The 16,566-nt window shown below is 43.0% G+C and overlaps 1 protein-coding gene across 1 annotated transcript in view; it reads right to left on the bottom strand.

Moving 5' to 3' along the window:
* Window positions 1-12,489: 12,489 nt before the first annotated feature.
* The window catches only part of LOC310765583 (uncharacterized protein), a 267,886-nt gene continuing 263,809 nt past the window's right edge, over window positions 12,490-16,566 (bottom strand). The window contains exon 5 of the mRNA XM_083620781.1: window positions 12,490-12,756. Coding sequence (XP_083476907.1) covers window positions 12,690-12,756 — 67 coding nt within the window. The 3' untranslated portion in view covers window positions 12,490-12,689. The remainder of the gene's footprint in view (window positions 12,757-16,566) is intronic.

The following is a 16,566-nucleotide window of genomic DNA, read 5'->3' as shown; positions in this document are numbered from 1 at the left end:
ATTGGATGATAAGTAAACCCCATTGACCTCAGATAGGGTTGCTTCTGAGTAGAGATGCATAGGATTGCGCTGAATGTCTACTGGTGGGCATGTAAGCTAAATGGAGCCTCATATTTAAAGACAGTACAGTGGTACCTCAGGTTAAGTACTTAATTCGTTCCGGAGGTCCGTACTTTACCTGAAACTGTTCTTAACCAGAAGCACCACTTTAGCTAATGGGGCCTCCTGCTGCTGCTGCGCCGCCGGAGCACAATTTCTGTTCTCATCCTGAAGCAAAGTTCTTAACCTGAAGCACTATTTCTGGGTTAGCGGAGTCTGTAACCTGAAGCGTATGTAACCCGAGGTACCACTGTATATCTTGGAAAGTCTCCAGCACCTCGCAAACAATAGAAGAGGACTGCTACACTGCTAGTTTATTTAACAAAATTTACATGCTACTTAATTGTAAATAAAGCCCCTAAGTGGTTTATAAGTAAAACTTCTGAGCAGTTTATAACTACGTAGTTAAATTCTGGGTCACCACTGGAGAAAGCAGAATGTTGGAACAAATGTATATATGGTCTGATTCAGCAGGATTCCACTTACATTGCAATTATGCACTGCTTTGAGTTCTTCATATGATGCCATGAGATAGCATCACCCCAACCTTTCTTGGGCAGGAATGATGGGAGTTGTAGTCTTAGTAATACTTGGAGGGTAATAAGTTCTTCCTCTCTGCACTACAGGTTTCTCTGCGCTATTCAGCCACCTTGCAGCCCATCTCACTGAATTGCTTTGGGATTGCAGTTTCTTTTGCGTATTCTCAACAATGCAGGCATACGTGCACATGCTGGGGATTATTTGAGAAGATGCAAATAGAAACTTCCCTAAATTATATTTGACTCCACGGATAGGCTGTATTGGTTTGGACACCTCTGTTTCTAGCAGCTGTGCTAAATTCCCCCAAACAGGAGTCTCTCCCCCCCCTGTCTATTATTCCAAACAAGATGCGATGGATGAGTTTGGTTACATTTCATTTTGTGATGGCAGAGAAGGAAATTGCTTGAAAATCATCTGCACTTCAACGTCTGGGTGATATTTGTGCAAGATGAAAACCTGTTCAATGGTGGTTTTTATATTGCAACCTGGATTACGCGGGTTGATATTCACAGTCCTATAGTGGCATTGTTTGCAGACTCGAGCAAGGAGTATTGATGTGAATGCCATCTCTTAAATGACTTCTCTTCGGCTGTATTTGTTGTCCCACATTATCCTTTGGCACTCCAATATAAGACTGATAAAACAGAGTCTCACTAAAGGCCACTTTGTAAATTACTTTTTCCAACATGGAGATTAATCTCTGTGGAGGGAGAAGCAGGGGTCTCTTGTAACACACGCAAGCAGAGCAATCCTTTTCTTGTCTCCTCAGAAGTAAGTCTCATTGAGTTCGAGAGGACTTATTCCTGGGTAAGTGTGTATAGAATTGCAGCTTAAAGGTGGAATTCTGGTTGTTGGCAACTACATTTTGAATACAGAAGGAACTTGAGGGCCAACAATATTGGCCGTTCTGATTATCCTATGAGCCAAGACATCAGATGTTTTAAAACAAAACAAAAAACCCTTGTCTCCAATATGGTCAACTTTGTCCAAGTTTAGGCCTAAGTTCACCACTAGTGTACATTTCTTTAAAAGGTTCCAGGTTCAATTCCCAGAATCTCCAGCTTGGGCTGTGAGTGTGCTGGAAACTAAGGGAGCTTCTGGCAGTCAGTGCATGCATCACTGAGCTAAATGGACCAATGTTTTGACCCATCATAATAAGGCAGCTTCCAAGGTTCCTCTCCTTTGAGTAGCACTGCCTCTAGAGGGTGGCACAGCTGAACATTTGCTGGGGCTACCAGACCGGCATGCAGACCACCACAACTTCAAATGGAGCACCGAAGGCAATGTGAGGCACCTCCTGAATGAAGTGCCTTGAGGATCAATGACATAACTGGGTTGGGGGGGGCAGAGGGGCTGTTGCCCCAGGCACACATTTGGGGGTGGGTGGGGGTGGGGTGGGGTGCCAAAATCCAAAAGAAAAATAATCTGCTTTCAGGTTTTTTTCTTTAAAAAAACAATCAAGTGGTGTAAACAAATCATGAAATAAATAATAAAAAAAATGAAATAAAAAATGAAATAAAAAATGAGAAAATAAAATAAATAAGAATAATAAATGAACACTAATAATAAAATAAATGGCCACCGCCGCTTCCCTCTCCCTGCTGGGAAGACCCTACCCCACCACCATTGCCACTGCTGCCCGGCCAATACTTGCCTTGCCCCGGACACTGGCAACGTACGCTACGCCACTGTTGGGGATGTGTTGTGTCCTGATCAGCTGTAGGTGTCATAGCTGATCACTTCTGTTAGCCACTGCATCTCGGCTCTCACACAGGACTGAGCAGAGGAAGCAGAGGAGGGTGTATCTCTGAGAGAGCCTGTGAGGCTGTCCAGCATTCCTAGAAACAGTTGCAGTTTGGGTTAGTGAGCCTGGCTTTCTGGGTAAAGAGGTGTGCGTCTGTCAGCATTTCCTATGCTGATAGCTCAATCAGCCTTGCAACACCCCACCCCACCCGCCAATGTTTCACGTGGGCTGTTTACAAAACAACGTTGAAGTTACGACACGTGCACACCAGTTTGATTTAACATTAATTGGGCAGATGTTGGTGATGTCTTTGGAAAAAAAGGGGGGGGGAGCATCACTGATATTTAAAACTTTGCGAAAGGAAAGGAAGAGGGATTATGATGTCCCAACTGTCGGGAGCACAAGAAGATGGAGCGTTCCGGATGCAACAAACAGCTGGAAGTCAGGAGACCAGAGTTGCATTAAGGTAAGCAATACAAATGCCACGTTCACGATTGAACAGGGTTAGTTTGACCAAGATTTCTCAGATGTAGCATCTGAATTCAAGTGAGTCGATATGTGTCCTTGAAACATCTTGGATGGATTTCTGAACAATCTTGAAGATGCTCCATTCATTATAATTTTCTTACAGAGAGAATCTCTAAGAAGGAAAACCTGTGTTTATCGTAATACATGGAGTGTAGCAAAAGTGGTTGTTGCTTTTTCACTTATGCCCAGCTGCTACATACATGACATATAAGAAATACTCATGTGATGCTTTGCGCATTTTGGTAAACACATGTTTTCCTAACTGGAGAGGAATCTCAGCTAGAAAACTATAATCTGGGAAGTAGTCTTTAATATCTATCATCTCTCTATATCTAGCTATCTATATCTATCTATCTATCATCTATCTATCTATCTATCTATCTATATCTATCTATATCTATCTATATCTATCTATCTATCATCATCTATCTATCATCTATCTATATCTATCTATCTATCTATCATCTATCTATCTACTATCTATCTATCTATCTATCTATCTATATCTATCTATCTATCTATCTATCTATCTATCTATCTATCTATCTATATCTATCTATCATCTATCTATCTATCATCTATCTATCTATCTATCATCTATCTATCATCTATCTATCTATCTATCTATCTATCTATCTAATCTATATCTATCTATCTATCTATATCTATCATCTATCTATCTATCATCATCATCTAACTATCATCTATCTATCTATCTATCATCTATCTATCTATATCATCTATCTATCATCTATCTATCTATCTATCATCTATCATCTATCTATCTATCTATCATCTATCTATCTATCTATCATCTATCTGTCTGTCTATCATCTATCTATCTATCTATCTATCTATCTATCTATCATCTATCATCTATATCTATCTATCTTCTATCTATGTATTTTGCATAGCCAAATTTGGGCACGTAAAATAAATCAACACCGCACACCTTTCTGTGCTCTGCTGCTCACTACCTGCCTTACCCGGTGCTCGATCTCACTACTAAAATGGAATGTCCACCTGCAAAATGGAACCATTTAAAATGCAATCCTGTAAGAGGACATAAACCCTATGGCAGTGTAATTTTCTACCATGTATGTGAGCAACTAAATGCATATTTATATTGCCCCCATGTCCCCGAAGAAGACTCTAGAGCCAGCGTATTGGTGGAATGGTTATATTTATTGAAATATAATAAGATTTGCAAATAAAGAGCCAATAATGAAGTGTGGGCTTGTGGGCTTATTTGTCATACCGAGGGCAGCATCTCCTGGGCATGTCAGCCACTGCCACTCAATGGCTTCCCAGCCAAGGACTGGGTGAACTTCTCATGCCCTTGCTAGGTGAGCCTTGGAGTATGATGGTTGATGGTATCAAAACTCTGCAGCAAAGTGACTGGACACCCAGGAGTCTCCCAAGCCTGTCAAACCATATCATACCTGCAAAGAGCAGCCATTGGTCAAAGGGGAGGACCTCAGCCGTGATCCAGGCACCCTCAGGGACCCTTGTCCTTCTGATTGGTTTTGGATCAATACAGCTTAATCTGAAGCTCTATTTGAAACTCAATGTCTCAGGCCACAATGTTGACAAAAGGGTATGCCACAATACATCTGCTTCATTGTGAATTTGACACAAGACTTTTTATCGTTTTTTTTAACCATACTGAAACCCACTGGATCAATGGCGAAACATAAGCAAGAAGGAGGCAGAGAACATTCTGCTTGTTCTGCCATTGCACTTGGCTCTGTTAACGCCGGTGGAAACAGGGCAGTGAGCGGAAGGCTGAAACCAGTATCATTTCTGATAGGGAATCTGTCTGTTGGCAAGAAAACTTTGCTGCAGGAGATCAGAGTCTACTTCGAACCAGATTGCCCCTCTGAAAAAGCAAAGGCAAAAAGATCTTTGGTCCCAATCCCAATCCCTCCTCATCTGTTTGTTTCAGAATGAAAAAGACATTGGAAATGCCAAACGTGGAATTCCACATATGTCTAGAGAAACTTCCAAATATTTTGGGGAAAGGGAATAGCTTTGGAAGAGCAAGTAATCACAGAATCTGCAATTTTCCAAGGAGACATTTTTCCTTTGGACATTACAGTCCTATATTGCCAGTTGGACCCAGAAATAATTGCATGGGCTTGTGACATCAATAGTCATTCTACCAGTGTTAGCATTCTCCACCATATTTTTCAGCTGTGAAGTCCAATGCTTATTCCACAGTCTCGCTAATCTTTTTGGAACACTCAGAAGAGGAAATTTGCTGGACGCATACTGTGAACATTCAACAATTCGGCAGAATGAGATCTGCGTTCTACCTCTTGCCTTTGACGTCCAGCAAAATCAGCGTCTATATACTCAAATAATCAAATCCCAATTAATTCAGATCTCATTCCTAAAATCATAATCTGTTTGCAAATCCTGAGTTTGTTCTTTTCTGATGCCTTCTCACATCTAACCTATCCAACAGTTTATATGTAGCCAACTTTTGAAAGCCACAACTGCTTTTGGAACCAGCTGACTTCTTGTAAAAAGTTTTGATATTAATTGGCAGCTGAGGCCCTGCAAGCCTTATAGATACCAGTTTGCAACGCACACTATGGAACATTGCAATGTGCAGTTCAGGACTTCTGTAAACTAGAAGGCAAAATGCTTTATAAGTACTAATAACTGAGCTGTGTTGCAAGAGTTTTCTTTTGATCTAACCAACACAGATCACTCGGACAGCTTGAATTGTCAATAACACTGTTTAAGGAATGAAGGTGAAACCGAGAGCCCCTCCAGATGGCCTGTTTATGGAGCATTCCTGATTTGCTTGCGCAAAGCTAATGCAGAGGTTAGATCATATCTGGTCTTTATCGAGCCTTCATCTGGATTTGCTCATGGGGATGTTACACTGCAATGCGCATTTGTCCGCCATTCATCCTGATTTCTTTCTTTTTTCTTTTTGCTGGATGTTTATATACCTTCCAATTAGTCATCCATCCACCCCCTTTTCAATGCAGTTCCCCATCACTTACCAAACCACAAAGGGCAAGATTCTCTCTTAAAGTAGATTTGTTGTACTAGGGCAACAAAGCCCTTTAATACATTTTAACTGCAGAGGCCTAAAGTTCTAGCATATATTTCCCCCCTATCCTCATAGCTGTCAACTTACAGATGTGAAAATAAGGGACCAGCAGCCTTGAAAATAAGGGATCAGCAGCCAAAATAAGGGACCTGCAGCCTCACCTGTTCCAGGCACTCCAGTCTTCCTGTCCTCCTGCAGTTTGGTCAAACTCATGCTGGTAGCTTTGAGAACACTGTCCAACCAACTTTGTAACCAGAGGTTCAACTGACTAGAATCTGAATCACATGCACCACAAGGCCTATGCAGCCTCAACTTAAGATGGCTCCCCGGCCTGGCTTTGCACTGCAAAGTTTGCAGCAGCACGTGCAACAAAATGGCGTCCAGCATTCAACCCCCCCCCTCAGCTTGCATTAACTAGCCACACACACACAGCCTCCCCCCTCGCCACAAGATCGCCAGTCACCCACCATTTTAGTCAATCAGCTCCTTTCTTTTCCCCAATAAGTCAATCGCAGGAGCCTCAAAAACAAATTCAAAAGCCCCCCTCCCACGATATCTCCTTTCCTTTCCCCCCACCATGTGCCCCCGCTCCAGACAGACCTTTTCGCTGGCAAGGGTGAGTGGGCCGTCGATAACGTATCCATCTGATTCTGATCCGAGCACTCAGCACAGGTATGTTCAACTTCTGAGCCCCTCTGAGCCAAAGGCAGAAAGCCCAGCCAGCAGCCAAACGAAGCCTCAAGGAAAACCACCGTCACCTCTCCGCTGGGAAGCGCTGAGCAAAGGCGAGTCCCCAGGCAACGCAGCCGATTTGATCGGCACAAGGCATGCAAGCTCCACCCCCCAGTCGTTCTTAGACTCCTTATTGGGTGAGCAACACAGCCAAGCAACACAGTTGGAGCCTCCCTCCTCCCTGGCCTGCAGGGAGGGAGGAAGAGGAGCTGCTTCCTTTGAAATTTAAGGGACATTATTTAAGGGACATTTAAGGGACATCCATCAATAAGGGACAGCAGCGGGACATGGCGCTGGAATAAGGGACTGTCCCTTCAAATAAGGGACGCTTGACAGCTATGCATATCCTATGATAAAAATATAATAATTTATTATTTATACCCCGCCCATCTGGCTGAGTTTCCCCAGCCACTCTGGGCAGCTCCCAATCGAGTGTTAAAAACAATACAGCATTAAATATTAAAAACTTCCCTAAACAGGGCTGCCTTCAAATGTCTTTTAAAAATCCTTGACATCTTATGGGATGGTGTTCCACAGGGTGGCCACCACTACCAAGAAGGCCATCTGTCTGGTTCCCTGTCTTGCAATGAGGGAACCGCCAGAAGGCCCTCTGGACTGGGTCTCAGTGTCTGGGCTGAACGATGGGGGTAGAGATGCTCCTTCAGGTATACAGGACCAAGGCCGTTTAGGGCTTTAAAGGTCAGCACCAACACTTTGAATTGTGCTTGGAAACATACTGGAAGCCAATGCAGATCTCTCAGGACTGGTGTTATGTGATCCTGGCGGCCACTCCCAGTCTAGCTGCCGCATTTGGATTAATTGCAGTTTCCACGTCACCTTCAAAGATAGCCCCACATAGAGCACATTGCAGTAGTCCAAGCGGGAGATAACTAGAGCATGCACTACTCTGGCGAGACAGTCCGCGGGCAGGTAGGGTCTCAGCCTGCATACCAGATGGAGCTGGTAGACAGCCGCCCTGGACACAGAATTAACCTGCGCCTCCATGGACAGCTGTGAGTCCAAAATTACCCCCACGCTGTGCACCTGGTCCTTCAGGGGCACAGTTACCCCATTCAGGACCAGGGAGTCCCCCACACGGGCCTGCCCCGTCCCCCCAAAGCAGTACTTCTGTCTTGTCAGGATTCAACCTCAATCTGTTAGCCGCCATCCATCCTCCAATGATTCTTCTGAGCAGCTGAGGGCGGTGTACATGGCTCTCTTTCTCTCCCATTTCACCACCACCACAACGTTGCGAGATAGGTCAGTGAGCTCTTATGGTTGAATAGGGATTTGGATGTGGGCCTCCTCAATCCTAGTCTGACACTCTAACCCCTAGGCCAAAGTGACTGGAGTGTGTGTCAAGATCTTTCCCCCGGATGGCCAACTTACCTAGTGGTTATAGGCATGTTGTAATGAATATGGCCCCATCTGTGCTATGCATTCAAAGCATTACCATGCCACTTTGAACAGACACGACTTCCTCCAGAGCATGTTGGGAATTGCAGCTTGTTTGCTTGCTGCTAAGAGTAGTTGGGAAACTCCTATTCCTTACAGGCAACTACAATTCCCAGAGTGGAATCACAGACAAACTCTCTTCCCAAGTAACTCTGGGAAACTGGAGCTCCTTGAGAGAAATAGGGGTCTTCCAGCAACTCTTAGTAGGTGTAAGAAATGACGGCTCGTAGAATTTATTTTGGCGGGAGCAGACCACAGTTGTTTGAAGTGGTTCGATACTGCTTTGCATGCCTAGTGCAGATGGCGTCTGCACCTTGGTAAATAAACTGTTGCACTTGTTTCATAAGGCATCACTGTGATACACAGACTATAGAACATGAAGGTGCAACACCTCAGACCCGCTGCTTACTAATCTGGCTTGTTTCCTTTCAGTAAGAGGAAGAGTGAACATGCAAATGGATTAGTTGGAGAAGAGCCTCATATTTTTCTATTCCAAGATGATTTCTGAGGTGTTGTGTATGTATGTGTGTGTGTTGTTTTTTTTCCTGGGAGGGTGGTGTTGTTAAAGATAGCAAACTTAGCATGTTGAGTGAAGGGTGTAAACAATATATTGGGGACTGTTAACGGGATGCAGTCATAACAAGCCATCCAAATTTCCATAAATAACACATCACCCATTTAACTACTAATTTATTATTCCAATTCTGATCTCCAAATTACTCAAAACGAGCTGCTTAAAACACACCCGTAAGATCTACTAATCTCAAGCAGCCTTCAAAGCCCTGCATCCAAATCAAATATATCAGCCTATTGTGGAGCAATCAGTTTGCTATTATAACAAAAAATTAGGGCAGGAAAAATAAACCTTTTGCAGTGAAATCAGCCGTATGAAGCGAAATTCCTTTTGAAAGTCCCCTGGAAAAATCACAGCCTGTACACCAAATTAGGCGAGTAAAACAGCAGGCAGTCATTAATGACTAGGGCCACTGTTTTGATTATGCCCTCGTAACATGTTAGAATTTGCAAGATGTATGGGTTGAAAGAAATTATAGATCCTGGAGAGAAAAGATACCTAAGCTTTCCTACCTAAAGGCTTAATGTAAGGGGGCTGCCAGATTTTGAATACAAGTGATTACGTGACAGACTCACTTAAAACCTTCCTGCATGCTTTAGCATCACGGTTCTTTTCTGGAAACAAAAAAACCCTTTGCAGGCTAATTATTTTGTATTCTTGGGTTAATTTCTCTCTCTCTCTCTCTTTTGAAAAAAAAAAAGAACACCGCCCTCTCAAACACTATATTTTTGGACTCTGGGTTGTCAAGTGGCTGGACAAAGCAGTGTTAAAAATTCAACGACTCTAATTACTAGCTGAGCAGTATAAAAACCTCTGAATAAATGTCAGTCGAGGAGATAAGCTCTTATCTTAATCTAATGGCTCCACAGACTTAATTTGTCAGGCCGGCCTGGTTGATGAAAAACAGGTTTCTATTCTCCAGTGTTCACAGCAACATCTTTCCAAATCTTTGAAGTTGGATAGCAATACCGGCAGCAGCGGAGCCGTCTGGCAAAAATCTGGTGACCAAGCCAATTTAATTCCTATTGTCCTATTACACTAATTAATGTTGCTCTGCCTACACTGGTGCAAGGGAGACAAAAATGAAGCCAATTTATTTTTAGATTTGTTACATTCTGGGCTAATTGCTCTCACCCCATATTTCCTCCCCTCTGCAACGTGTTAATCATTTTGGGTCCCTTCTGGCATCCGAGAGGGGCAGGGTTTTAAAATTAAGGCCTCTTTAAGGAAGCACTTGGAGGGTTCAGGGCAATAAATTCCAGTTTCTTGAGAAAGTAAGGAACTCTGACTTGGGTGGGTGGGTTCCTTCTGAACACAAGGGATGTATGGGATACCCATGATGACTGTATCCTTTGAAACCTCTTTCTTAAAGGAGGTTTTAACATATTTAGAGCTGAGGACAAACCAGTGTCAACAACAATTCATGCCAGGCAATTAACAAATGAAAAGAGCTGGCTTTTCAGTTAATGTTTTGTGTTGTGCCTTTGCTGTGCTGTTTTCACCAAATCAGCTGTGGTCCAGGGTAACTTCAAAGGATTGGTGTGAATATTACAGCACTCTGTATAAAACTGGAAAAAGACGACTTGCTTTTAAAAAAACCACCAGGGCCTTTTTCTGATGCTTTTGGGATTTCAAAAAGTGTGGTGTAGGATGGGGAGAGGAGATTATGCTAGTTCCATGGAAGAGGGAAACAGGGCTGCATTTTTTTTGGGGGGGGGAATAATCTCCTCTTTTATGTCGGTGTAGCTGCGGAACTTTTAGTGGAATGATAACTGGCATAAAACCAGAGTAATGGAGTGGAGAATCAGACACATATTTTTTGTAATTAATGATGTGACCTCAAAACTGCAAAGCTACACTGGTCACATGTGTGAGTGCCTAGGCAGCTGCCTATTCTTGAGAAAGAATAAGGCAGTTTGAAAGAACCAGCGAGATCATTGCACTTCCTATTATTATGAATAATTGTCCTTGTTATGCTTTTTAAAAATGTTTTTTATGATTGTCTTATTTGTTCCATTTTCTCACACCCTTCCTCTACAGAGCTTGGCTTATCGTTTGGGGGAAGTGAGGAAAGTGAGGTTATACTGTGGGTTTCATGCTGAGCGGAGATTTTATGACACTTATCTGCAAAAGGCTTCACAATATTTTGCATTTTCCTTTGTCCTCATAACAATCACCTATATAAATAAAAAAGGCAGTTCCCAGGTCCTGCCTCTGTGCTGCCTTCTAGCGCAGAAGTGAGAACACACTTCTCTCGCCACCCCCTGGGCCAAATCTGTATCTGCCCAACCCCTCCTGGGCCAGATTTGACAGGTGCCGGGTACCACCCACCTGTCAATCACCTGCTGCTACAATGACATCAGCTGACAAGCCTCTTTGAAGGCTGGCTCTGGGATCACAAAGGGGTTTGCATTGAAATCACTGCTAAAGATGGTTCCCTCCCCTCCATTTTAGCAGGGATTGCAATGCAAATTCCTTCCTGATCCTAGAGCAAGACATTCTCCCACTGCCCATCAGCTGATCAGAACCAGTTGTTTCTCTCTGTTTCATCAGGGTTTTTTTGTTATGTACTGAGTTGAATAGGATCCAAAAGGCAGCAGTCTGATTGGTCCTAGAACAATAGGATTCAGAATGCAGCAGTCTGACTGGTCCACAGGAGCCACCCAATCCAGCTCCAGGTGGAAGTGAATTCGCAACCTGATTGGCCTAGAGGTGAATCCCGGAATTAGCCAATCATGTGGGGCCCATTGTGTAAATAATGTATATAAAGCAGACATTCTGGGGGAACTTCCATTCCTCCTCACCACTATGAGCTGAATAAAGAGCATGAAATCCACTCTCAACTCCGATTATATTTCAGGTTTAATGCAAATCCTTCCTTGAACTTGGGGCAAGGCACACTCCCACAGCCCATCAGTTGATCAGGGCCAAGTTGATGGATGATGGAAGCTCCTATCTTGTCATGTGAACAAGCCGTAATAGGCTGGAATCAGATCCTGGTATTCTTGAGCCAACCTTGGGTCCTTCTGCAACTGAGTAGCTTTGCCCAAGGGCTTCCTCAAATCTGGAACAGCCTGGGGTTGCAATTGGAGGAGAGAGAGGGGGGGCACCTTTGAGCCACCATTTTCAATTCCCCAGTGTCCTGGCAGCTTGTAGCCAGCCATTTCTGCTACCAAGGAAAGGCAGAGGAGCATGCACTGATGTAGAAGAGTTTGGATTTGATATCCCGCTTTATCACTACCCGAAGGAGTCTCAAACCGGCTAACATTCTCCTTTCCCTTCCTCCCCCACAACAAACACTCTGTGAGGTGAGTGGGGCTGAGAGACTTCAGAGAAGTGTGACTGGCCCAAGGTCACCCAGCAGCTGCATGTGGAGGAGCGGAGACGCGAACCCGGTTCACCAGATTATGAGTCTACCGTTCTTAACCACTACACCACACTGGCTCATAGAAGCAGGTTCATGGAAGGGACTTTGCCAGGGCTTCAAATGGGGAAACAGCTGAGGTGGCAATGCCTGTTGGTTAATCAACCAACTATGTACAACAGCGTCTGGGGCAGAGTTCCCATCACTATGTCCCTGTTCCCAATCCGCCTGCTTTCTCCCAGACAAGTCAAAAGAGCTTCCAACAATATTTTGCAGGGCAAATATTGAAATATACGGCACTAGTGATTAGTGGAACAAATGGTTGGATTCAAGAGGATGGGATTTATTGGCAGATATAGGTAACACAGGCGTAGGGAAGCTTTACTCAGACCGCAGGCTGCATTCCCTCAGGTAACTCTCCGAGGGCTGCAGGTTGGTGTTGTGTAGAACCAGAGCCAAACTAGGCCAAGTCAGATGTCAAAGTAGGCAGAGCAACAGATGTGACTCTGACCTTTCCGCAGTGAGCCAAATTCCAGGAAGCACATTCCAGTTCACTACATTCCAGCCACACCCAAGTCCGAGGTTTCTACACTAATTCCCGCTCTGCATCTCTCCATCCTCCAGCCAGGTGACCAAGGGAACAGCCGAAGCAGCTGGGAAGAGAGAAGAGGCGTTCAGGGATTTTATAAGTTGCGTATCCTTGTTTCTCACTTTGATCCTTTTACGTGAGTTGTATGTTTTGTAGTATTTTAGGCATTGGGATTCACTCTTATTTTGATTGATTATAGTTTAGTAATTCTTTATTGTAACGGATAAGTGTAAACTGTTTCATTATTATTTGCTGTCATTTAATTCTGCTGTTTACTACAGTGGTACCTCAGGTTAAGAACTTAATTCATTATGGAGGTCCATTTTTAACCTGAAACTGTTCTTAACCTGAGGTACCACTTTAGCTAATGGGGCCGCCTGCTGCTGCCCCACGATTTCTGTTCTCATCCTGAAACAAAGTTCTTAACCCGAGGTACTATTTCTGGGTTAGTGGAGTCTGTAACCTGAAGCATATGTAACCTGAAGTGTCTGTAACCCGAGGTACCACTGTATTAGAAACTAATTGATTATTGAGTATTGCTTTAAGTGATACAAGTTTTTATTTTATTTTATTTTTTAAAAAATGATATTTATTGGAAAAAAGGTTTTGTTTTTTAAAAAAAAATTAAAAAAAATTCATACACACAAAGAAAAAACAAGACAGAAAAATAAAAATTAAAAATAAAACCATCATTCTCAGATTCCCCACTTTCAATACCTTCTTTCTTTGACCTCCTCCTCCTCCCTTTTCTTGTATCCTGATTAATAATAATTGCAGCAAATCCTTTCCTTAATTCATAATATTCTGTCATTACATTACCTTAATTCTATTTTCATCTTATCATATAGAAACCTTAAAGTTTAAAGCTTAAATCTTATTTTTACCAACTTCTCCTAACCATAACATTCTTACCTAATTCTTTAGACATTTTTACAAGAGCCAAGTAATTTCATTTCAACATTTTTCTAACATTCATTAATTTTATAGAACAATCTTAATTATATATATAAAAAAGAGAAAAACAATCCAATCTTCATCCAGCGTCCCTTCTTCCTGGTCCTGGGCTTTGTCAGTCCTTTTTAACCTATTAATCTAGCACATTAACCTGGTAACCTTATATCCGAGGCCCTCAAGTCTCTTCCATGTCCCTTCCGCAGCTCTTCTTCATATTTTCCTTTCATTCTCGGGAACTCCAGCTTGGTAATGTTTTGGACCCTTTTCAACAAATCAGCCCCTTTTCCATAGACCAGACTGGACTCCATATGGTATTTAAAAACATGTTCCAGATTCCCTCCAAAATTGAGAGCCCACACAGCTCCAGACATCAGACGGCCCATTGCCAGACTCGAAAAGTCCAAATCTCCCTGTAAAGGGGGGTCTATCCAGCCCCCCATTTCCAAACCTAACCAAACTTTATCTTTCCAAGTCTGGTTTTTTCCAAGTTCATTTGTCAACTCCAAAAATTTATGTTCCTGCTGGGCCGCTGCTCCCTCCGTCTCTGGCGCCCAAGATTCAGCAACATCCTCTTCTTTCAGTTGTTCTGTCATGGCACACTCCTGATTTAGTTCCTGGGTGGGCTCCATATAATTTCCCACTACCTGTTCAAGGGTTCTGGCCGCATTAGTCATTAAATCCGTCTTCTGGCTTAACTGATCCAATAGGGCATTTATTTTACAGAAAGCACCCAACAGTGCTTCTGAAGACATTGTCCTGCAAGGTCACAAATCCTTTCCCACGGTTGTAATCTGAGACAGCTGCAAGCTCCCAGGAATTAGTTACAATTTCACAATCCCCCTCTAGGGGGAAAGCTTCTAGTTGTTCTTTCTTTTGATAACAATAGCAACAAAGTTTCTTTTTTGTGATATTTTGTCCATATTTGTTCTTTTAAAATGAGAAAGGAAACAATGGAATCACTATGTTTCTCTTCTCTTAACTATCTGTCAGAGACATTTGTTTCTGGTCAATGAGCTTCAAACGTCAATTCTGACACCCCGCTCCAGGATCAGGACGGTGGAAATTACTTTGCTTTAAACTCACTTCTGCAGGTTTAAACAGCCCAAAAAAGATCCCCCTTCTTCTCCTGCTGCTGTAGGGGGGTTCAGCGATTTTAAATGATGAAAGCCAATCCTTTAAAAGTGATTTTCAAAGCTCTAGTTTACGTTGTCTTTGCTTTGTTCTGGCTACAAGGAAACAGAAGGCTGACTTCCTGTTTAGACCTTCCCGTTTCAGTACCAAATTAAGGTAAATTTTAAGTCCAAATTCCTTCTATTTCACCAGTTCTTAATTCAAGTCCAATTATTCAGTGTTTCAGTACTCACGGGTGGTTATTTTAGATGCCAAATTGTCCCAGGAAAAAGGCAGCGCTCTCCGGTAACGGCTATACGGCTTCGCTCCGCAGAAAAAGCAATTGACTCACAGCACCTCGCCACTTCCCCCTCGTCGCTTTGGAGCCCGTTAGTGGGTTCCTTTGCGGGTTGGGGGGGCGCTAAGGGTGCCCGCCGAGTCCCACGGTCACAGGCTTCATCCGCCTGTGATTTCCAGAAGGGTCCCCGCTTCGCCGTAGTGGAAAAGACCCGTTTCATGCGGAGCTGGTCCCTCCAATTCAGAGGGAGTCCGCCATTACCGATGGCGCCGCCCCGGAAGTCCCGATACAAGTTTTTATTTTAAAGCTATTGTGACTTTTTTGTATTGGATCAGATTGTTATTATTTATGTTTGACATTTTATTATGTCTTTATATGTCTTCGAAGCTGCCCACAGTTGCCAGGGTCATCCTAGCTAAATGGGTCATCCCAGCATGATGATGATGATGATGATGATGAAGCAAGGACACATTCTAGCCCGGCAAAAGTGCTTGAGAGAGACCATGGAGGGCAGCCAAAAATGGTGCGACCTTTGGAGAGTCCTGAGGGCCAGACAGAAAAGCTTGGAGCTGAGGTTTCCCACCCTTGTTATAGGGTACCCGGTTGTGTTTCAACCAAGTGAAGGCTATTCTCAATGCTTTGAACACTCCCTTCTGATCACACAGTCCTGTTTGCTTGGAACTCAGGATTCTGTTGAAACTAATATCTATCTATCTATCTAAATACACACCTGAGTTTTATAAACCTGTTTTTCATTATGATGCTATCTTCGGACTCTCAGTAACTGAGGCTGCAATCCTAAGCAAATTTACCAGGGAGTAACATCCACTGACCACAGAAAGATTTACTTCCAGGTAAATACACGTAGGCTTGTGCAACAAATTGCACCATGAAAAGCTCATAATGGCACACCTTGGTCTTTTGTAGTTGCTGTTTTTAACCTTGGGACAGAAAAACATTACTGATTACTGCTCGCCAATAATTTCATCAGCAGCTTAAAAGGACTAAGGTGGAAAGTAATTCAGAATCCATGCCCTGGGCATTTTTTGACCAAATATTTCACTAAATGATTTATGTTGATTTAAGTTAGGGCCATCAATTGGGGTGGGATTTTCCAAGAAGACTCCTGGCTACACATTCTCCCTATTACCTGTCAGGTTTCTAAATCCTAGGACGTTTGGCATGCCATTGAAAAGAAAATGAACACATTAAAGTAAAAATTTCAAAGGCGCATTTGAATCCCTTCTCCTCCATGAAATCCCAAATATTGATCCAATCAAATAAATCTCATTTCCATGATCCCGTTCTGAGAGGGAATCTTCAAGCTGCTTATTATTTCTGTGGTTTGTCATATGATTCCGCCTGAACAAAAAGAGCAATGCAAGCCAGGGAGTTTAAAAATAAATAAATAAATAAGGCTGTCAAAAGTAGAAATTCACAGATAATTTTCACTGACCAGACAACACCGATAGACATTGGTTTGGTTTAGATGTAACACTAAATCAGGGCAGG

Source organism: Podarcis filfolensis, assembly GCF_964270895.1.
Source record: "Podarcis filfolensis genome assembly, chromosome: 6".
Lineage (NCBI taxonomy): Eukaryota > Metazoa > Chordata > Lepidosauria > Squamata > Lacertidae > Podarcis > Podarcis filfolensis.
Note: the sequence above shows the minus strand (reverse complement) of the source record. Positions and strands in the feature narration are given on the sequence as shown.